We start from the raw sequence: 23,880 nt of genomic DNA on the forward strand, positions 1-23,880 counted from the left end.
AGTAACTGTAATTTCCTTTCATTTCCAGCAAGATCATAGTCTAAATTACATTGCTTCACTGCCGAATAAGACTTATGCTCGATTTCCACAGGTAAGTGACACGCTTTTCCAAAAACAAGTCTAAATTGAGACATTCCTAAAGGAGTTTTATATGCAGTTCTATATGCCCATAAGGCATCACTTAAACGAAGGCTCCAATCCTTTCTACTTGGGTTAACCATTTTTTGATATTAAAGGTTTTATCTAATTATCCAATGAATATGATGATATTTTCATAAAAAAATTTAAGGAAATTCTACATGGTGGCCTTATGGTTTTCGGTTTTCTACGTGGAAGACGAAGTTTTTTTCAGCTCTCTTTAATGGCACTCTGGTTTCACTACTTTGACTTTAGTGGCCTAATTATCATTAAATGGGCTAACCAACTTCAAAATGGCTCATATTTTTACTACATTACACAAAAAGACTAACCTACCCTTGAATTAATTGATTCCCTCCTCTTTTTATTAATGGCCACTGCAATTGTACTGTTTAATCGACATTCATCAAGAAAAAATCCCAAACCCTTTCCTCTTCCTTCAACCTCCACCAAATCGCAAAACCTAACCTCCACGGAATTCGCACAATCGTGGAGTTTCTTCAAAAAGGTTCTCACCATGCATTTTCGTGGAGTTTCTCCAAGGAAGAGGGACGCAACTGATGGAAGTTTTAATTGGGTAAGGATGAAGCACTGCAATTGCAACCCTCCCAAAAATGCTGAGGTTAGGTTTTTTGATTCCATGAGCAATCCAAAGAAGCCATACTACAAATGCAGGGAAAAAGTCAGAGGTTGCGGATTTTTTGACTGGGTGACTGAAGATGATGTGAGTTTTTACGATGCTTCACCAAATTCTAAGATTGCCGCAATACATAATATGGTGGAAGACCTGTTTTTTTTGCTGTAAGAGGCTTATGAAGATTGCTATTATCATATTAGTAGTTTGTCTTTTTTTACCTTAAATGATGTAAATAGGGTAATGAAGGAAAGGGGAGTATCAAATAGTTTAATCCTAATTAAGTTATGTAATCAGGGTAGTGATGCAATTTGTATGGGTATTATGAATGCAGTTATGTAATTTAACCAAGTATAAATAAAAACTCGGTTATGGTACTTGCTTTCTATTATATTTACATGTACTCCCTAATTTAGTTTAACGGATTAAAAAGTTGCACAGAGTTCAAATTATTCCAACATTCCAGAAAGCACTCAAGAGCTAAATGAGATTGCATTATAACATGAAATTAAAAGCCTGTGGCAATTAATCAAAACAAGACATATGATCAAGTCGAAGTACAGATCATATATAAACCTTAGTTAAAAAAACCAAAACAAAGCCAAGCAATTGCACTGTCATTTACAAAAAAAACCCCAACTTGGTCTTAGTTCAGCAAGCTACAGGACAGATTAGACTTTCTTCTTTCCTTCCCATACTTCTTTGACCTAGTAACAAGTTGGCTGCTTGGACCTTCAAATGCTTGATACACTAGACGAAAAAGATAAAAAGGCACCGGTTCAAACCCCCCTTTGGCACCGGTTTTGAACCGTTGGGTATTTGATGGATGCCAAATCCATGAAAATTTGGCACCGGTTCAAAACCGGTGCCAACTAAAGCATTTAGCACCGGTTAACCGGTGCTAACTACATGATTTGGCACCAGTTAACCGGTGCCAACTACCATGGCGCGATTTTTTTTTTTTTTAATTTTCAATACTATTGGCACCGATTCTTGCTTTGAACTGGTGCCAAAAGTCTCAAAAAAAAAAATTTAAAAACTTTAGGCACCGGTTCTGGTCCAAACCGGTGCCAAAAATACCCCAAAAAAATAAAAAAAAAATTTTGCATTTTTTTCAATTAAATTAATATAGAAACATTAACATATATATAAAGTTACATATTTTCATTTAAAATGGCTGTAATATTACAATTTTCGTCCAAAAAAAATTAAATAATCCAGACTGCTCTGTTGTTTCTATTCTGCTGCGCTGCTGTGCCTCTGCCTGTTCATGCTGGCTGGGCATCTGTTTGCTTCTGTGGCTGTGTCTCTGTTATGTTCAGGCTGGCTGGGTGACTGGTTTAAGTTCTTGAGCTGCTGTGTTTCTGTTCTGCTCTAGTTAGGCTGTGCTGGGTGTTTGCTGCTCTGCTGTAGTGCTCGGTGTTTGCTGCTCTACTGTATTGTTGTGTTGCTTGCTGGTCAGGCTGCTGTGTTTGCTGGGTTATGCTGCGTGGTCCTCTGTGTTGCGGTACTGGTGAGCTGCTGTGATGTTGTGCTGGTGGCGCTCTGATGTGCTCCTGTTTGCTGGGTTGTCTTGCTCGTTATTGCTCTGATGTCCTTATGCAGTGAAGAAATAAACAATATAGCAAGCTAGAGTAACAAAAACAGCTGAAGAGTCTTTGTTAAACAAATAATATTACACCATTTGGAGGGGGATGAATAAGTACATAGGTTCAATAGGTGATGGATTGTGTGAGCTGTGAAAGCTTGCCACCACTAGGATTGTTACCCTCTTTAAAGGAGCTTCGAGTTGAAAGAATGGACATTATTAAGAAGATAGGTCCTGCATTTTATGGACAGTCTTTAAATCCTTTTCCAGTGACAACCTAAAGAGTAATAACCTAAAGTTATCAAGAGAATAATAGCCTAAAGCAACCTATCACTTTTGTATCCAAAATTCTGCCATTATCAATCAAAGACTCAAACTTTAATCTTTAAATTTCTGGTTCAATAGAACTTATAATCTGAAAAACCTAGTCTATTACATATTCATACATCTAAGAAGTACCCATCATCCCTTTTCAAGTAAATTATCCAGAAAACAGCAGAAATAAGAATCTCCCAAAGACGGTTCTTAACATTACTCACATTCAGAGCCCTAAATCATTCTACAAAAACAATCACGCAAAAAATTAAAGAAGACTAGTGGGATAGTGCATCAAAGATAAACCAGATTTACTCGATGAAAAAAATGAAAAGAAAGGACCTTAAAACATAAGAAGTATAAGGTTCAGGTTCATAAGGGAAAAGAGTCAGTCAACTTGCATCTTCGAATTAACTTTCATCAACACAAACTATCAACAAGTTATAGTTCCATTTACCTGAGAAATGTCTTTGGGAGTCTCTATCCACAAAACAATTGATTTTTCAAAGGGACTTGAAAAAATTTCAGACCTGAGATCTTTCTGGCTAAACATGGTTAGCAGTGGTCCTGTATTCAAGAGAAGTATCAGTAAGACTAGTTAAGAAGTTAAATTTTTTTTACATAATTCAATGATGAAGTTTAGCAGGTATATACGAGTATACCCTTACCGAGCCTACCTCCAACTGAACCTGACAGAACCTTTGGATCAATCATAGCCACAATGTCTTTCTCACTAAACTTATGTTTCTCTAACTTCTTCCTCTCTTTTGCCAACTGTTTCTGTTTTGCGGTTTCATCCTTCAATTCTGCTTTACGCGACCTCTCTTGCTGCGTTACGAAAAAACTCAGTAAGCTCTAGTCTTAACATGATCTGTTACATGAAATCTATAAAACATAAGACTGACCTCCTTCATGAGCCTTTTTTCCTCAGATAATTTCTTTCTATTTTCAGCCTGATTAACTTTGTTCTATTTTTTCTCTGTATTAGCATCACCTCCACTTTCCGGCTTATGAATTGCACCTCCTTTTTCTAGTCTGACAATTTTTTTTTCACAATCATGATTCTGAAAATACACCAGACTTGCATTACCACATGATACATGTAAACATTTAGTATTCGGTAGAGCATCAAAATGCGGATATAAAAATATTATTAAGTCACAATTTATCAGTCACCTAAAGCTAGAGGTATGCATCCAACTTCCAAAAGTTTTAAATGTACAACTCAAATTTGAGCTAAAAATTACCTAATGTGCTCTCCAATAGTTTTATCACTTTAGTGCGCCTTGAGCTTATTTATACATTATATTGCCATTATAAAGCAAAAAAAATGAGTGTAAATGAACTTAGTGCCTTATGTTTAAAGACTAACACTAGACTCTAGACAACAGTAGAACATAACACCAAACAACTTTCGGACCTTCATTACTTCAAAAATACGCTGAAATATATATGTTAATGCAACTGACATAAGGGAAGAGGGTATTAGTGTTTGCTCCATATTTCGACCCTTAAACACAATATTCATGTCAGAACATAGTTCATCATTCTATCATGTGTCTAAGTGGAAGACAGAGTGACAGACAGAGAGTAAAAGCTTGATAACTCTACTCCAGAACACTGATGAAACCATCAGTTTAGTTTAGTAAAATGCTAAAGCAGCTTCACTACACTTAAGGAGAGAACTAATAGCCACAACCTACAAAGATATATACATTCTATTACCTATAGTTTAATTTGCATACTTGGATGTGACATATTTCCTTTTCCCAGCAACCATATCAGGATGAGTAAAAATTCATGAACTCTCAACTAGCAAGACCCGACATTATTTTTTGGGGTATATTACCTACAGTATCCTACCTCAGGTGCGAGATAACAGAGCCTTCTTCCCCTAGTATCAAAGAAAAATGAGAAATCAGATGGATCGTCATCAGGAATATAGGTTGGTTTAAAAGATGCAAAGTCAGCCAGGTAACCAGCACATTCTCACACTTAATATCACCTCCAAAATGAAAAACCAAACACCAAATTATACACAATGCAAACCCATAAAAGACAAAACACAAAATTACCACAATGCAGTCACTTACCATGACAAATATCATGCTCGTGGCTCTGCTTAATGCACACAAAAGCTGAAAGCAAGAATTTGAGATGCCAAAGTGATTAATCAATCCAATTCTAAAAGGACATACAAAGATGTAGAGTAGGAAAAAACTACAAGAAAACCTGAAAAGCAAGCCATTTCTTCTCAATTAGGCTAAAGGCCTTGTACTAAGCCGATCAAGGAGATTATTGAAGAAATATTGCCTGAGCAGATAAGCCGCCTTGTCGATTTCCAGCCAAAACTGCTCACACCCAGTTCAATACCATCAATATTAGAACTGCCCATATTGTCAGAAGATAAAGGAAAGAAACAAAAAAAAAACTCAAAACATACATTACACAGCCAGCCAACAAGCAAGTTCAATCCCAACAATCGAGAGCACCCACAACTCCACAAGATCAACTCAAGTTCATCAATGGTACCAACATCACCAGCAGAGAAGAATTCTCATACTGTTCCAAACAATGCCAGCAACCCAAAACACCGCTTCCTCAATCGCAAATCCCCACATAATCAAAATATAGAAACCCCTTCCCTACCACCAATACCCTCCCCAAAAAAACCAAAATCTTGCAGTAACCTAGTCGAAATTCCATCAACACCAGAAATACCCACATAGAAAAACTTCATATTTCCAAAATTTGACAGAAAACAGCTCAATTACAAAAGAATAATCATCGTTTTCCAAATCAATGGTCAGAATTTTAATACAATTAACAAGTTGAAGGATCAAAATTTTCAAATAATATCAGCTATATAGTTCAATTCCTCAAAATAAACACACAAATTAATAGCAATCACACTTCAATTCCACCAAAAACAAAAACTCAAGATCTAGGAGCATATGACATTCGCAGCCTACATCAAATTGACGAAACTCGGAGAAACAACTAAACTAGTGTTTCAAAAACAGATAACAACCCTCGCAATCAAGCACAACTTACACATCGTATATGTTCTAAACTTCTAACCATCCAATTAAACAAACAAACTAATTGAATAGATCTCTAATTCAAATCGGTCACAAAACTAATTCAATAAAAAAAAACCCACAAAACTGATCATGACAGATCTTCATATATCTAAAGAGAATAAGCAATTATACCAACTATTTTCACAAACAAACGCATAATTATTAAAGTAACACTAGAAAAACACAAAATTAACAAGAATTACAAACACCCAGATCAATCATTTCCATCAATCAGCTTCAAGATTATCAAAAATGATATGAATAACAAATAAAATGATATGCATGCTTCAGAAATTGGCCAATAAAAAATGAAATGAAAACCCAGATAAGAGTAATAAACCCTAATATCTTAGAAAACGACAGAAATTGATCGAAATTACAGAAATTAAAAAACCGAAAAGTACTTTAATTAGGAGAGTAACATAGAGTGAAAGATCGAGCAAGATGAAGAAACCTCGAGAAAGAAGAAGTGTAGCCTGCTGATATTAGTTTGCCTCTTTGTGTTCAACAACATCAATTTAATCACCACCAACTCCAGCCTCCAATTATTGCAGCATCAATGCAATTCGAAACCCTAGAAATTAGAGAGAGGTGATTGGATATGAGATTGAGATTTAGAGGTATAACAAGGGCGATAAACCCTAGAAAACGATTGATAGGGTAAAAGGAGGCTAGAGGAGAGAGCACGAAAAGAAAAGGGGAGAAAGAATCTGTGAGCGGTGCATGGTGGTTGTGGTTGCGGTTGCGGCTGCGGCTGAAGGTTTGGTTGAGGTGAGAGAGGAGAGCATATGAGGAGAGAGAAGAGAGAGAATGGAAATGGAAAAAGAACAGGAAAGAGAATGAAGAAGCAGAGTAACGCATACCCCGATTTATTTTTATTTATTTATTTTTTTTGCCTTTGTTAATTGGCACCGGTTTGAACCGGTGCTAATTACCATAGTTGGCACCGGTTTAAGGCGAACCGGTGCCAAAACCGAATTTTTCAATCCCGCCCATTTTTTTTGGCACCGTTTTTCAAGAACCGGTGCTAAAGGGGGGGTGCCTATTTCATTTTTTCTACTAGTGATATGAATGCTGAGTTGTGTTAATGGAGGGTTGTGGTTGAGAAACAGACTACAATAAGCTTCTTGTGAATCTTCTAGGTGGGTTTAGTGGATTTGATGTGGAGGTACTCTTTGGTGCATTGTGTTTAGTGGACTTAGAAGTTTTCTTTGCAATTCTCTGTCCATCCCTAGCACTTTGCTCTGCTGCTGTGAGTCCACCCTTACATGTCTGTTTGTTGTGTCCATAACACATACATCTTTGACATTGGACTGTTGTAGACCTTTTTCCTTTGTCTGGTTCATCAGGTGCCCTCCTTCTTTGTCTAGATGGCCTACCAATGCATCTTTTCATCTGTGTTGGTAGTATTGTAGGCATATCAATCTCTGGCTAGTGCTCAAAATCTGGTACAGAGTGTATTGAGTTGGCATAAGCTTGCTTATAAGTTTGGACTGAGAACCATGTGCTGCAAAAATTGTATGGGTTCAATCCAGCAGCCAAGATTGCTCTAATTGCATGTTTGCAAGGCAAACCTGAAATTTTCCATGCCCCACAGAGACATGTCTTTTTGTTTAGTGACGCAAGAAGCATAGACTTCCCATCCTTCACTTCATATTCACCCTCCTTTGACTGATAAGCTTTGCAAGTTCTTGATTCAAAGGTCAACATCTTTATTCTCTTTATTATATTAGGACATGGTTCATCCTCATTCCAGTTGTTGCACTTTTGTCTTCTTGATGATTGTCTCACCATGCACATTCTTCTTATACCTATGTATTCATGTTAGGATATGTTAGCATCAAAATGAAATGATGTCAAATACCATTAAAGATGTTAGAAAAAGCAAACTTATATCTTCCAAAAGTGTTAAGACAGGCCTGCATCTGTCCACACCCAAAGTTACATTTAAACTCTCTACAAAGTTGGTCTTGTTTTCATCACTGCAAATTTTGGGATCAAATTTGTGCCTTGTCCACCTTGACTGGTTCCCCAAATCAGCCAACCATTCACAAGCCATTGGATTCACAGCCTTAACCTGTCCATAGCCTTTTTAAAGGTGAAAGGAGATGTTGCACTACAGGCCAACCAGAAGAGTGAATGCATCAAAGGGCCAGGAAATGATCCTTTCCTATTCTTGGCTAAGTGTTTACAACAATATCTCCTGTCCACTTCAGGCCATATCTCAGTTAGTGCCACATCTATTCCCTACACACAAATACACAAAAGTGAGTTTAGTTGTTACTTGCAATTTCAGAAATTAAAGTGTGAGTGAAAGAGCTAACTTACTTTTTGTCTGTCTGAAATAATACACCAGCCATTACCCCTCCCAGAACCTGGCAGAATATGCTTCAAGTGCCAGAAAAAATACTTCCAACTATCACCATCTTCCTTGGGAACTATAGCCCATGCAAAAGGAAACAATTTATTGTTTCTATCTATAGCCACAGCAGACAGAAGGACCCCACCAAAATGTCCTTTCAAGTGAGCTCCATCAACCCCCACTAAACTCCTACATCCTGCAACAACACCATCAATGGCAGCCTTGAATGAAATGAATATACTTGAGAAAGTGAGGGATGGATCAGGTGGATTAAGTTGCTTCCATGCACGGTTAGCTGCAGATCCTGGGTTGGTTTCTTTAACCATATGTTCCCACAACCTGAGCATCCTTAACTTGCCTATCCCTAACTGCTTCATTGAACTCACTCTCACTCACCACCATAGCTTCAACCATAGTTTAATTGGTCTGAACATTCTTCTTCCTAGCTGCTGTACTCCTTGGTATTTTGTGATGGGCAGGAGCAGAGTTACATTTCAACATTGAGGGTATTGCCTGAGAATCTGATTTTTGATGAAATACAGGTGCATTTGAGAAAGTTTGTTGTGGGGCCATGGTTTCCTTATCAGTGACTAGTTGAAGCTTTCTCTTGAGAGGTAGTTTCTTAGGTTTCACAGTTTTAGGTGCACTCTTTTTTTTACTCTTTTGTTGACTCTCATGTTCATACTCCTCTATATTATCAACTGCTGCATTGTGCTCTAATTCCATCTCTATCCTAATATCATTCCAGTACTCCCTCACTATCAGGACACTCTTCATTCCCACCTTGTTCATCAACTGGTGCATTTTTCTTAGGTGGGCTAGGATTTTTTATAAGTGATTCAGCAAGCTTTCTAGCAGCAATTACACAGTCAATAGGTTTGTCAACACAACCAATCCAAATAGTAATCTCTTCCCTATCCCTTAATCTATCCAGCATTGACATTAAATCACTATCAGAAGTAATCTTAACATCTTTCATGTTATAGCAATAGTGAAAGCTAGGGAATTTAGGGAAGTCATAGTTCTTTTTCCTAAACCCTTCCTCACACTCAATGATTAAATCTATCCACATGATCTTGTCAATATCTTCAACAAGTACTTCAATTACATTACCCATATAGGCAAACTTTAGCATAGATTGATACATTCTGCAACATAACAACCACACTCATATATTTTAACATCAAACACGTACTAGCAAGCATAAAGATTTCATCTTTGTTCAACATGTACTCAGACAAACAAAAACAGAGCATGTAACTTCTGCAAGTATAAGAACAACATGAACAAACTTAGGGTTTGATGAGTGACATTTATGTCACTCTTAGGGGTAGTATTTAGGTCTTTTTCCTCTTATTTTTCTTAGGTTTTTCCACCTCATTATCCTCTTATGGCTTCTTTTTGTGTTGATGAAAAGTAATGCTTATTTGCGCTTATTTTGATAATCTTCATGCATTATTTTATCATCCCCATGCTCTCGTGAACTTTGGTATCTTCTGCAGGTTCCGTGACGGTCCTATGCACGGTGGGAGGCCCCTTGGCCAAGTATGGAAGCCATGGCCAAAGGCAAGAGGAGCAAAAGGGAAGGAGAGGAAGCAAGAAAAGGAAGTGCAAGAGGAGGTGTGGCCGAACCTCTGAAAGGTCCGGTCGAACCTTGGTGTGGTCAAACTTTTGAAAAGTTTGACCGAACCTCCAGGGTGCAGTGAAGGCGGTGTCAAACCAGTTTTCAGCAATTTTGCAGGAGAGGTCGAACCTCAAAAGTTCGACCAAACAAGGATCAGGGAGGTTCGACCGAACCTACACAGGGTTCGACCGAACCTACCCTGAGTCCGACCGAACCTACCCAGAGTTCGGTCGGACCTTTTCCCGATCTCAGCCAATTTTGTACGGACTATTTAAGGTCCTTTTGAGATCGTTTTTAACAAAAAAAAAAGAGAAGAAGGACAGTAGCCTAGTTTTCAGAAACCTCTCTTAGTTTGAAACATTCCTTAGGATTAATTTAGCTTAGTTTTCATCAAATCAAATCATTGTATTAGTGAAATTCAAGAATTATTCTCAAAGTTTGGCAATTTGTATTCAACATTTGAAGCTTCAATTAGTAATTTCTCCAACCTTCTTCCTTTTAATTTCAGATTTTATTTGGTATTTGCATGTTATTTAAATCTTCTTAGTTCTTAGTAATTTGTTATTGGATGATAGTTATTTCAATTGTTAACCACTTTTCCCCAATTATTGAAGTATTTAGAACCCTAATTCTTGATTGCATGTTGATAAACATGAGTTGTGAGTAGTCTTCTTGCTAGGGGTTGGGTGAAGCTCGACCTTTTGGGTTAACTATGCAAATGTGGGAGAAGCATTGATGTTTGTATTGCAATTAAATTGATTATATGAGATTGCTTGTTAGTTCCTCATGATAGGTTAAGCTACCCTTGACTAAGGAGCTTGATAGTATGATATGCCTAATTTGACATGGAAGTGTAAATTGAGTACGTCATTACTTATTGTAATTTGATTATGTATCATCTATTGCTAAACTAATGAGGAATCTAAGTTTGATAGTGTGAGTTGTTTTCTAATTGCATGAGGTTGATTTTACATATAGTCCTTGCTATATCTTGTCTATTTTACTCCCCGTTTGCCTATTTTCCTTGGTTGAGTGGATCTCATTCCCTAGTATCTTTAATTCATTGATTTAGAACCATAGTTTGTTTGTCTTCTTGACGAACCCCAATTCACCAATTGACTTCGAGTTAGCTTAAGTGTAAAGATCTTTGGCAATCATATCCTGTTCCTTGTGGACCGAACTCTTACTTGTCATTATGCTTGGTTTGTAAGGTGTTTGTTAATAAATGTGTTTGATTGAGTGTGGAATGTACGACCGTTCTAACGCCCATCAGGGTTAAAGGACATACCTTGCTTAAGGTCTGTATACCACTTCAGCAATCGCTAGAAGGTCCACAATTGTGCGAATTATGTCAGAATTTCAACAACAAACCCTAAATTTCGTCCCAAAAAATTCACCAAAAATCGAACTATTCTAAGCCGTTAATCGATAACAATTGCTTAACAATTTCGCCAAAAAATCGTCACGCAAATGTGTTTGATCCTTACAAATTTGGTGGAGGTTGAAGGAAGAGGAAAGGGTTTGGGATTTTTTCCTTGATCGATGTCGAGCAAACAGTATTGCAGTGGCCATTAATGAAAAGAGGAGGGAATCAATTATTTCAAGGGTAGGTTAGTCTTTTTGCGTAATGTAGTAAAAAAATGAGCCATTTTGAAGTTGGTTAGCCCATTTAATGATAATTAGGCCACTGAACTCAATTTAGTGAAACCAGAGTGCCACTAAAGAGAGCTGAAAAAAACTTCGTCTTCCACGTAGAAAACTAAAAACCATGAGGCCACCATGTAGAATTTCCCAAAAATTTAAAACTTATAATGCTGGAAAATACTATCTGATCCAAAAGTCTGATGATTCGATCCGAAATTTTGAAAATCCGATCCGATTTTAAGGTTTTGGATAGTTCGGATCGGATATCTGAAAAAAATTCAGGTTTTCGGATCGGATACGGATTGAATTTTGTCCGGAAATTTTAACTACCCAATCCAAAATTCTGGTGATCCGATCCGAAAATCCGATTATCCGATGCGAAAATCCGGATATATGATCACAATTTCTCTGATCCGAAAATTTCATATATCCGAATTTTAGAATCGGATCGGATCGGATATCCGGAAATGAACAACCCTACTTGCTATAATCATTTATAATGTACTGGTGCATAACAATTACAAAAATTTTAGGATATCCTGCTTTGAGACCTCGATTAATGAATGTTCCTAAAGTATGTAGCTTTGGAATTATATCTAAAGGTTATAGAACACCAAATTCATCATTTTCATACTGCACTCTTAAGAAATCTAAATTACATGCACTTGAGTTTACACCATATAGAGACCAATAAGAACGTGAGATTCTCAGAAAGGCACAGCTGTCTTTAATCTACCAACATCAAGTTCTATCCTTCTAGGTCAATTTACAGAGAATATTACTTGCACTAACAGAATCCTAACACTTCGTCGCTACCTAATCTAAAGGTTATATCACGCATTTTATAGACTACAGAAAGTCAATTGGGAGCGCTAGTTGCATAGATAATGCAGTTGAATGTTTCCCAGAGAATTTTCGCTACCTCAGCATCGTTGCTTGCAGGAATTATCCTCGAGCTTTCTCCAAGTCGGGAAGATCTACAATGTACAAAAAGAGAGGTATACTGCATCGTCAAATTGATAGTTTTTTCACAGATGATTGGGATATACAAACATGAGCTAGATCATCCATAAATTACAAATGAGCAATTGAAAGTCAAACTAGTGATAGTTTTTTCACAGAAGATTGGGCTATACAAACCCATGCAAGATCATTTATAAATAACAAATGAACAAATGAAAGTAAGATCGCTTAAATAAAACTAGGTCTTAGAACTCACAAAGTAATCCATCATCATCACTGCTTTCTCCATCATTATCCTGCAGGAAATAGATTACAAACACGTGAGTAAATAGTAGATATCAATAATCCTCATCTCAAGAGTAGAAACTAGAAAGTCATAAATAGGAATAATGGGAATGGTATATATTACCGCATCAGTATCATCATTGTAGGCCAACTCAGCTGCAAACAAGACGGAAAAGATTTAGCAACAAAATGATGCCTTGCAAGAAACACTTAACAAGGTACACTCATAAACAGAATCGTTAATCCAAGTTCCATATTCAAGAATGCCAACTCTAACCAAGATTGATATTACTTCATACAATAAAACAACACAGGAAAAACAGAAAACCTTGAAAAGATTCACAATGCCTGATGTGAGCCTCAACTGTCGCATTGATAGGTAGTTTGATTTTCACAATGAAGACCACAATTATTGCATATTGAAGTGCACTGGAAAATTTTTAATGCAAGACCTTTGAACTAAACAAGAGTAACCTTTGCCATAAGTACCATTACAGGTAACTCAAGCCGAATAGAAAAGAAAAGACTTTCCAGAGAAATGACTTATTTTGGATTCAGAATACAAGTAACTAGAATAGACTTGTTCACCACCGTCAGTATAGTAGCAATAGACTCGTGAAAACCAATAAAAAGGCCATCTCCTGCAGATAATTTTAAAATGTATCTTAACTGTCCATGTTGACTGCAACATTATCTCTACAATTTGGAGATCCAATAAAAGACCCCCCTCCCCTATTCCATGAATCCTCACACTTTCTCTTGGCATGTTAGAATTTATTTATATCATCAAACATTAGTTCATATAAATTGGTAATGAGAAATTGAGTGAAGTTGTTGATAAAGAGCCAGCAAAACCAAATATCCTTTTTGTTTTATGGTGCTTTCTAGGTGGAACTGAATTTTATCTTTCTTTGAAGGTCATAAGGTTTTTCAGGTGTTCCTGCAGCTCGAAAAAAGAGGTTGAATGTGAGTAGCTGAAAGGTGGATTTTAGTTATCTAGTTACATGGAATCATGTACAGGGAAAGGGAAAAGCCTAACAGGACAAGTGTTTAAATTCTATAATGTAAGGATGTCAAACCATGCATTAGCATCGACTGTCCTTTGTCCTTGATTTTATAGATAAGATCATGGATGGTTGTATAGCCTGAGATTTTTAACATCTGTCCACGTGTATCTTGGTACGCTGTCTTCAATGCATGATAGACCTAGGCCTTCTTTTTGTATAGGGCTGATATCTTCTTGGGTCTTCTAGCAAAAATCACTAATACCAATCCCATCAAAGATAAAATGACTAAAACAAACAACTACAAGAGGTTTTGTTCAGTGATTGGAGAGTTTAAAAAGATTAGACTAAATAATCACGTAAATAGCAGATTTGATCAGTAAAGTCAATATTTCATGGTGCTTAGTATATAATTGTTTGTATGAGTATAGTGGTTGTGGTTCTATGTTACTCGGACTCGGGTACCCATGTCCTACAAGGGTACGTGTCCAAGTGTCCCACTCGGCTATTTTGTGAAAAGAAAAAATGACTAAAACAAACAACTACAAGAGGTTTTGTTCAGTGATTGGAGAGTTTAAAAAGATTAGACTAAATAATCACGTAAATAGCAGATTTGATCAGTAAAGTCACTATTTCATGGTGCTTAGTATATAATTGTTTGTATGAGTATAGTGGTTGTGGTTCTATGTTACTCGGACTCGGGTACCCATGTCCGACACGGGTACGTGTCCAAGTGTCCCACTCGGCTATTTTGTGAAATTATTCTATGATTTTGAACTAAAATGAAATGTCCAAGTATAATACCCACGTCATACCTAATCTTATATTCTTATTTAGCATGCTAGCATATTAAAAAGAAGGGATTTACATTATAGGTACATATATACACCACACTTTTCTCCTTTACATTATCGACCCATTTGAAAGAGTTACAGAGGAATACAAACCGTAGAATTTTTATTAAAAAAAATGTACACCCGCAGGTCAGAATTCTATGCAAAACAATTGGCTTTTTTAATTTATTGTGTGTTATTTGGTACTGTAGTATTTTTCACTTTTGTTAGCACTTCGTATGAAGGGAGTCATTGCTTTTTGAGGGATTCTTTTTATTTTAATGATTTTTTAGAAAGTAGGAAGTGAAATGATCCTAATGTAAGGGAAAGAATTAGTAAAACAGAAAAATGGGTCTTTTATCCCAGGGAATAATAGGTTCTTCATGACATATTCAAATACAAACAGAAAACTTACAGTCTGACTCTTCGTCATCTTCATCACACCATTTATTCCAATCAACTTTCAGATACGGAGGAGTTTTCTCTTCTGATTTTAGAAGTCTTTTCCACCAGCCTCTCTGCTCTTTCTGTATCGAGCACAATATATTCCTCCATCCTGTTTTAGCTTTACACCCCTACAAGGAAAAGGCAAAGGTCTGAGAATATAACCACTAAATTTCCTAAGAGCCTCCTAAGCAAACTTCCAAGAAGCACTCCATAAGATGCTACACATCCTAGCCCCCAACAATTGATCAGAAGGCTTGACCGAGTTGTCATAATGGGACTTGTTATTTAGATGATCATGGGAAAATGAACAATAGACCAGTTATAGCTGTTTCAATAAAAAAAAAAGGTTTCTACCATTGATGCTCCAAACTCTTGACAGTTGCAGAATTACGGAAAAATTCTACAGCACTACTTATTAACCAAAAAAGTATGAAATTATGAAGTATTACACTATGTACTCATTCATAGATTTCATCATAATATACAAAGGTCAATGTCGATACAGCTCAAGCATCTATGTGAGACTGCTATAATGTAGCACAGGGGTATGTTTAGGATGGCTCAAACTAACACCAACACTATTTCTCAATGCCACAAAAGAAGCCCCAACCATAAAAAAAGTAAGAGAAGTACACACAAGTACACAACCTATTATTGCAATTATAAAAAAGTTGTTACCTATTGATCCTTGATACCAAACACGATGATATAAATGGATAAATTGAATTGTAATAGATAAACAATTAGCAAGGATAACACTTGGGTCTTGACTAGTCTCCCTGTTTTCCAATCATGATGCAAAAGGAGAATCTTTTTCTCATTTCCCATTTCCAGTAAAATGGCCTCTTGGCCAGCTCTAACGTGGTCGATGGCTCGATGCTAGTGTAAGTTCCTAATTTATCCGCATCCTATGGAGCAAAGAAAAATGATCTTGCATTTTGCATTTGCACTGTCATTTCATTTACATTACCCCACCAAAATTGTAATTCTAAATCATAACATGCTTTATAAGTTTTCTGGTAAAAGTTTACTACTCCATAGAGCATCTGTGATAAATCATTGTTATTATTTTCATCATTTCTAGGTTATAAAGAATTTTTTTTTTAATTTTTTTTTTTTTTTAACTTTTATGTGTTAACAATATTTTAAGAACTACTATCAAAGCCCCAAACCTTTAGAAAGGGATATCTCAAACTTTTCTTCAATTGATATCAGACACAACATGTGTAAATTCCATTCATATATGTATTCCATCTATGTTGATGCTACTCAAGAACAGGCATTAGCAACTAGTGACATTGTAAAATAACCAAACTCAAGCATAGGTCAACTTCTTCTCACATAATTACAAGTATATCTCCTGAATTGTTTCCATAAATGTTGAGTTTCTCTGGATAATAAAACTGGGGAACACAGCACCAGATATGCACATATACTCTTACCGCTGTTTAAGTTCGAAAGCTACCGAGTGAGAGCATATAAGTATAAGAGATTGAATTTAAAAAATGAACATGATTGTACGTAAGAACTTACTTGTAAGATAATAAATAAAATAAAAGCTGAAAAAAAGTGAAACTCCAAACCTTGTTCTTTATTTTTACAAGAATGTTCTATTTCTTGTTTTGTTTCTTAAGCAAGCATGTTTTTTTTGTTTTTTTTTTTTTTTTTTTTTTTTTTACATAAGCATTAAATCCTAAATTTTGTTACAAGCACATACTAAAAATTATACAAATGTGTTCCATATTTTTACAACCCCGTGATTTATAGCATCAATTCACTTCAATTTGCTTGGCATAGAGATTCTAGGGTATTCATTTGTTTTAAAGAAATATTTTGTCAATTTTAAGCAAATTGGATGTTTCTTTGGTAGTTTTGGAGAATTTTTCGAAGTCATTAGCATGAATTTTGGAGAGAGGATAGCATCTTCTTCAAGATTTAGACAATGGAGGGGAGTGAAAATGAACAAAACTTGAACTTCAAGGGAGATGATATTTGTATTCTTGAGGAGAATAGTCTTCTATAGGAAAAGGTATAATTTATAATGTAACATTATTTACAGCAAATATGATCAATTCTCATATAATATAAAAAAATGTTCTCACAAGAGCCTCCTTACATATAAAGTAAAAGTCCGAACTTCAATAAATTTGTCAAACTTGAGAAAAATTTGCCGCCAATATTTACATACATTGATATATTATTCAATATATATTCAAGGTTGAAAAGGAAAGAAAGTAAAAGGGAAATAATTTTTGCATTTTGATAAATCAAGATGTAGAAAATGAAAAGAAAGAAAGAACAATCCCAAAAACGCATAAGCAGAGATATTCATTACCCCACATTTCATATTAGGCTAATAACAACAACACATAAGCAGCAGCAGGAAGCATTTATAAGCAATTCAAGGGCATCCGATTCATTTTATTAAGTAGATCTTAAAAGAGTTTGGTATATCAACATTAAGCTAATATAAGTACTGGAATTTCAGATAGTTAATCCAATGCTTCAAAAAAGTCCACCCCTAACTGAGATCCCGAATGGAGATTGGAGGTCATATTTATGCAGATTTACCCAACAAAGAGGCCGAATGACATGCATGCAACTTCACAAAACATAAGAAACATAGGAAGCTTACAGAACATCACAACTATACTTGTGTAAAAAAAATTTGCTGTATCAAGCAGTAACTTCCTTACAGTTGTCAAAGTAAGTAGAACAGCAGAAGTTAAGTAAAGGGAACAAACCTCAGGTGCTATGGCTCCATATAGATCCAGAGTAAATTCATACTTCTCTTCTTGTGGTCCAGTGGCTGAAAACTTAAATAGTCCATCAGGCTCACTCTTCACTACGATATCTTTGGCTTCAGGCAATGAAACTGTCAAATAGATCTTATCAGAGCGTTGAGCCCAGAGAATCTCTGGAGTGCGACTGAAAATAGAGAGAAACAATTTTGTTTCCATATAAATACATGTTTTGACAAGAAGTAAAACAAGAATACAAGATGCATAAAAGCCAATGACAGATTGCATTAGATTCAAGTCATTCAAATATGCAAAATTACAAAAGACACTCCGTAACATTTTTTTTCAAATGATGATATCAGTTCAGGTGTACAAAGCAACTTGTATCCTCAATAAACACACAAATCGTGTCACTAACCATTCCAGCAATTAGCGTACATTTTTCTAAACCAAACAAAGCATGATGAACAAGAAAATCCAAAGGGGGGTTCAGTAACAGTGTAACAACCCTACATATAACAAGCACTTTATTTTTAAGTTTCAACTTTCGTAGTTCATGTTCCTTCCTCTTTAAACAACAAAGAAATTACGGAGTATACATGCTGCTACAAGCAAGTTGTCTCACCATCAGAACAAACCCTCAACGAAACAAAAATTACACAAAAGTTCGAAAATCAATTGCTCAAACCTCCCCCCTCTTCTTCTTCAAAGGTTGGTATATTTGATCAAAGTACATTGCATACTCTAAACCATTTTAAAATCAACCCATCAATTACTTTTATTTAGTGTAGCTAATCCAGAGCTAGACTCCGACTAACCAGGATTCGAAAAGGGTTCCCAAGGCTCGAACCCGAGACATCAAGTTTACTATCCAGTTGTTTTCAAGAGACATCTAGATAAAACGCAGAAAGCACTTTCTAAATTCCACCATACACATAACAAATACATCTCAAATTATAGCAAACAAATAAGAGAAAACCCATGAAAAAACCAGGAATTTTTCGCAGGTAATCATGAAATTGCTGCACAAAAACATGATCCAAGAACCCATTTCATATTAGGAAAAACAAACGACAGATGTATGCATTAAACACGATATTAATTGAAATTTTTCATTCCCATTAAAGAATAGAGAGAGTAGCGATTAGCGAACCTCATTATGGCAGACTGGTAGTTGAAGGCTTATGAATAAGAACTGAGAAGTGAAGTACGGAGTAATTTCAGTGATGTCGATAGTCAGGGTTTGAACAAGTTTTGTGCAGTAATGCAGTTTCAAACTTTCAATTTCCCTGCAAGGTGTTTAAAGATATATTCGAAAGTCGTACTACTCGGTATGATTAAATTTTTTTCTTTTTTAAAGGTAAAAAAAGGACCCTGATCATACTTCAACCCTCATGTTTTTTTTTCGGCAATTTCAGGAAATGCCGCTGAGTATTTAAAAAATTCACCAAATGGCATCGCGTTTTTCAAAATTCACCAAATGCCACTGAGGTTTAGTACAATATCATCATATGCCATTTCCGTTAGTTGACCGTCAGTACCGTTAGTTGGTCGTTAGTTGACCCCATCACTTGTCACATGTCACCTTCTAATTGGTCCTTTTTTAAAAAAAAATAAACAAAAATTAAAAAAAAAACCCCAAACCCCAGCCACCACCCCATCAGCCACCACCCCAGCCATGCCGCCGGTCCCCAAACCCCTACCGCTGGGACCTGCACCGGCAGGCGTGCCGCCGGCCGCCCGCCCCCCCCTCCCTTTCCCTCCTCTTCCCCCGTCTCTCCTCTTTCTCTGATTCTCTACAAATCTCAACCCCAACTTCATTCTCTAACAATCTACAACAACAACTTTAACAAACTACTCAAAACTGCCATTGCTACTTCAATTTCTCCTAAGCTTAATCGCAATTTCTCCTTCAATTCTACTTGTGATGAGGTTTCCTGCAATACGAAGCTTGAATCAATTGTTTTACCTCCAAACGCTGCGTTTTGTGCTGGAAATGAAGTGATGTTGAAGTCGTTGAAGAAGGAAGTTGCTGAGGTTTCGGTGTCGAAGAATTTATGTGTTGAGTCATGCTCCGTTGTTGCGGAATCGAAGCGAAATGGCGTCGCTCCGATGGAATCCACGGCGACGGTGGATTCTCCGAGGAAAGTGCGAGGAAAGGGAAGGGAAGGGGGCTGCCGGATTTTGAGGGTGAGGGTTGTGTGGGTGGGTGGCCGGAAACGAAAAGGGGAGGGGAAGGGGGTTTTGGGTGGGGTGGCCGGAAATCGAAAAGGGGAGGGGAATGGGGTTTTGGGTGGGATGGTCGAAATCGAAAAGGGGAGGGGAATGGGGTTTTGGGAGGGCGCTGGCCGCCGGCGTACTGTCGATGCTGGCGTCGGCGGCACAGGGGTCTGGCAGTGGGGTGGCCGGAATGGGCTGGCCGGTGGCAGCAAGTTTTGGTTTTTTTTTTAATTATTTTTTTTTTATTTTTTGTTATTTTTTTTATTATTATTATTATTTTTTTTTTTTAATTTTTTTTTTAAAAATGGATCAATTAGAAGGTGACACGTGGCAAAAGGTGGGGTCAACTAACGATCAACTAACAGGCACTGACGGTCAACTAACGGAAATGGCATATGGTGATATTGTACTAAACCTCAGTGGCATTTGGTGAATTTTGAAAAACGCGATGACATTTGATGAATTTTTTAAGCACTCAGTGGCATTTCATGAAATTGCTGTTTTTTTTTTGTTCCGTTGTATGCGGCTTAGACACTTTGAGAGTAAGAAGGGAAGGGTTAGGGATGCCCACCCTCAAAATATCTCTAGTGAGGATTGTACGTACCCCCAACCTAAGCTTAGCTTGGTACTCCGTATGATTATACTCCCTCCGTGTTTTAATAAGTGTTATAGTTTGACCGGCACATAGTTTTAAACAATTTAATTGACTTAAATAAAATAAGAGGTAAGTAGGGTAGTTGGAGTATTAAAAATTTATTAAAGAAAGATAGTGGGGTTAATAATTTATTGAAAAGTAACGAATATGAGAGGAAAAATATAATAAAAAAAGTAGTAATGGGTTTTGGTGGGGACCATGAGAGGAGAGAGATATAATATTTAAATGTAGTTTTTTGCCAAAAAAGAAAGTGTAACACCTATTAAAACACAATCGGATTTGGTAAGTGTAACACTTATTGAAACACGGAGGGAGTATAAAAATTTCATCATACGGGTGTACCATACGCCTTGTCAAAATAAAAGGGTTATACAAACGCGAAAAAAATAATATTGCGTACAAATAAAAATTCAAAACGATTCCTTCCTTGGTTTAAGGGATTGATTGTTATTTATATTCCTTAATTTATGGAATTGATTTACTATTTACGTTATATAGGAAAATTTGTCAATTATTACCGCGTATTAATGTTATTTTGAAAATTACTACCGCGTATTAAAAAACTTGTGACTTATCACCGCAAAAACTTTTAAAAATTTTATTTTACTACCAATCTCTACTTTAAGCCAATTATGACGTCACTTTCGACCCTTAACTCACGTTAAACCCCTAGTTAAGCATTTAAACGTCCCTAGAAAAAAGAAATTAAAAACCATCTAACCCATGGCTACCCCCCCCCCCCCCAACCCAACCCATTTTCTCTCTCTTCTACACATTGACTTCAAACTCCATTGAAGATTGTTCTGCAATAAATCTTTTTCTTTGCTAAATTGACTAGACAAAGATTTGAGCAATGAAGGAGAAGGGAGGGACCACTGATGCAACAAAATCTGGACAAATAATGAACCATCTTCCTAGATTCTCTTTGGTCCAAGATTTTATAATTGAAGTCTTCAACCCACACTTGCATTTCCAACTCATCGCCTTTGCCCCCCTTAACCTCTCCCTGTCAAATTTATAATAATAAAAAATAAAAATAAAAACAAATCAAATCACATATTATGCTTATTTGATAGTTTAATTCAAAGACAAATACAAAATCCCTATGTAATCAACCAAAACTGCAATTTAAAACCCCTAAATTGCAAAACCCCTAAAATTCGATAATCCCTAGAATCGAAAACAGTAAAAGATTAATTTTTGAAAAGGAAATTAAACAATTAAACGTTTACCTAGAACAATTAGATGGTAGATGGGAAGAATTAGTGAGAATTTGTGGGAATTAGAGATTTTACAATTAGTGAAGAGGGAGAAAGAATGGAAAAGGGGGGAGTTTAGTTAAGTTAGTTAGAGGGGGTAGCCATGGGTTAAAGGGATTTTAATCTTCTTTTTTTTAGGACGTTAAAATGCTTAACTAGGGGTTAAACATGAGTAAGTCTAAAGTAACGTCATAATTGGCTTAAAATAGAGCCTGGTAGTAAAATAAAGGTTTTAAAAGTTTTTGCAATAGTAACTAGTAAGTCAAAAGTTTTTTAATTCGTGGTAGTCATTTTCAAAATGACATTAATAAACGGTAGTAATTTTCACGTTATATATTACTTTTGGTAAACATAATTTCTTTTTTTTTAAGGGAGAGAAATTGAGTTTAAATAGAGAGAAAAACAATAGTAAATTCAATAAGTCTTTTGTAAGGCGAGTGTACGTAAATTTTTATTGTAAGACGATCAGTTCGAGGGTAACTTTAACTATTTTTATGGTAACTTTAACTACTTAAAGGATAAATTTTAATTTGTCGTTGATTTGAATTTTATTTTAATATATAATTTCTTATAGATTCATGATTACATAGTATAAAGGCTAATATGATTAATCAAATACATAATAATAGTTTGTTGAAAGATAAAATTTATTATTTAAAAAATAATAACTTTTGTAGTATAAAGGGTAATTTTAAATATTTTTATGATAACTTTAACTCGTCTTACAATAAATTAACGTACGGAGAACTTGTGTAGTAAATTTTAAATCAATCAATCAATAATCAATCAATAACATAATACTAAAATAGACACCAAGAATGACACGTGTCATTTCCTGGTGCTGTTTTTTCTCTCCAAAACTCCCCCCTCCCTTTTTAGCAAAAATCTTTGTTTTGGAATATTTATACTACCTCCATTACATGTTAAGTGCAACAAAGAGGCTTGCATACTTCCCAAGAAAAAAAATAAAAAGCTGATTAGTAAATTAATGGGCATGTGATTATGAAAGAATTAGTAATTTAATAAGCTCCACCCAACCATTATTACCACCAACTGCACCACCACCACCACCACCCACAACAACCTCACCACCACCACCGACAACAACCTCAAGCAATAGACACAACCACCAACCACCGTATCAACCGCCGAAACCGCCGAAATCATAAACCGCCGAAACAACAACCTCAAGCAACACCAATACTTTTTTTTTTTTTGAAACATAGTACAAGACTTTATAATTATATCATATTAAAAGATAAATTTAAAACATACAAAACTCTGATTTTAAGCTTTATAAAATTATAAAATACATTCCCTCAAAAAAAAAAATTGCAAAATACATGGGTATTACATGCTTATTGGACTCCGATTTAGGGTGCAGAGTAAGGGCATAGATTAAAGGTTTATTTTATTTTATTTTATTTTTTTGATAGCGCATAGATTAAAGGTTTACAACCCCTTGGATCCTTGATTGTGTTATGATAATTGTATATGACGTGTATTTTGATTGTTTTATCATTCATAGAAGCGGATTTATTCTAAAGACAAATGTATACCAAAATATTAATTAATTCACCAAAGTATGGTTTATTTTGACGAAGTAAAGCCCTTAAAGTGCTTTTAGCCTGTAAAATTGTGATGATACCCCAAGCCTTGAATTGTCTGTTTTTAACATTGAAGAGATCAATTCAAAAAATCTAGTGCAATGCTCAGGAAATTGCCTCTGAGCAACTACCGAAAAAGTGAGAATTATTTCTTGCTTGATTGCTTCAGAATAATGTAAAGGAAGTTTAACAAGAAATGTAAAATAAGAGGAGGCATACGCTTCTTAAAATCTTGGATATATTATTTCTAAGCATAAACTTTGATCACTTCACTTGGCTCGATGAGAGTAGCGCTTTTAATTTGCTTATTTCTTCGCATGTGTTTAACATATAGTCTTTGTGTTCACTTAGCATCCTTTTTTTACTATGTAGAGTTTTATTTGCTCGCGTTGTAACACCCCAATAATTCTCCCTTTTCCAAACCACTTACTTTAAATAAAATAGAGGAGAACTATTGACATGTTACCGCCACGTGTTA

The 23,880-nt window shown here is 35.8% G+C and overlaps 3 protein-coding genes across 13 annotated transcripts; all 3 read right to left on the reverse strand.

Annotated features, from left to right (window-relative positions):
- Positions 1-1,933: 1,933 nt before the first annotated feature.
- On the reverse strand, positions 1,934-6,699 carry LOC110733800 (crossover junction endonuclease EME1B-like). 11 transcript variants are annotated; one of them, XR_002513672.1, is made up of 8 exons: positions 6,213-6,699; positions 4,908-5,026; positions 4,769-4,813; positions 4,401-4,569; positions 3,581-3,739; positions 3,353-3,503; positions 3,133-3,242; positions 1,934-2,594 (listed from the first exon to the last, which is right to left on the reverse strand). XR_002513672.1 is itself a non-coding variant. In XM_021913858.1 (8 exons), exons 5-8 carry the CDS (start codon positions 3,587-3,589, stop codon positions 2,231-2,233), a joined length of 417 nt encoding a protein of 138 aa, XP_021769550.1. In that variant the 5' UTR covers positions 3,590-3,739; positions 4,539-4,569; positions 4,769-4,813; positions 4,908-5,026; positions 6,213-6,699; the 3' UTR covers positions 1,934-2,230. The 11 variants fall into 11 exon arrangements, 7 of the variants coding, with proteins under 7 accessions (XP_021769550.1, XP_021769548.1, XP_021769552.1 ...); XR_002513673.1 differs by having other exon boundaries at positions 1,934-2,637; XR_002513674.1 differs by having other exon boundaries at positions 1,934-2,368; positions 2,479-3,242.
- Positions 6,700-7,189: 490 nt separating this feature from the next.
- LOC110733936 lies at positions 7,190-8,497 on the reverse strand. Its single transcript, XM_021914004.1, has 4 exons — positions 8,087-8,497; positions 7,951-8,005; positions 7,649-7,846; positions 7,190-7,569 (listed from the first exon to the last, which is right to left on the reverse strand). Exons 1-4 carry the CDS (start codon positions 8,495-8,497, stop codon positions 7,190-7,192), a joined length of 1,044 nt encoding a protein of 347 aa, XP_021769696.1.
- Positions 8,498-11,944: 3,447 nt separating this feature from the next.
- On the reverse strand, positions 11,945-19,474 carry LOC110733801 (uncharacterized protein At3g03773-like). Its single transcript, XM_021913862.1, has 6 exons — positions 18,815-19,474; positions 17,665-17,848; positions 14,889-15,048; positions 12,761-12,792; positions 12,608-12,647; positions 11,945-12,365 (listed from the first exon to the last, which is right to left on the reverse strand). Exons 1-6 carry the CDS (start codon positions 18,817-18,819, stop codon positions 12,334-12,336), a joined length of 453 nt encoding a protein of 150 aa, XP_021769554.1. The 5' UTR covers positions 18,820-19,474; the 3' UTR covers positions 11,945-12,333.
- Positions 19,475-23,880: the final 4,406 nt, after the last annotated feature.

Source organism: Chenopodium quinoa, unplaced genomic scaffold (assembly GCF_001683475.1).
Source record: "Chenopodium quinoa cultivar QQ74 unplaced genomic scaffold, ASM168347v1, whole genome shotgun sequence".
NCBI classification, from domain to species: Eukaryota; Viridiplantae; Streptophyta; class Magnoliopsida; order Caryophyllales; family Amaranthaceae; genus Chenopodium; species Chenopodium quinoa.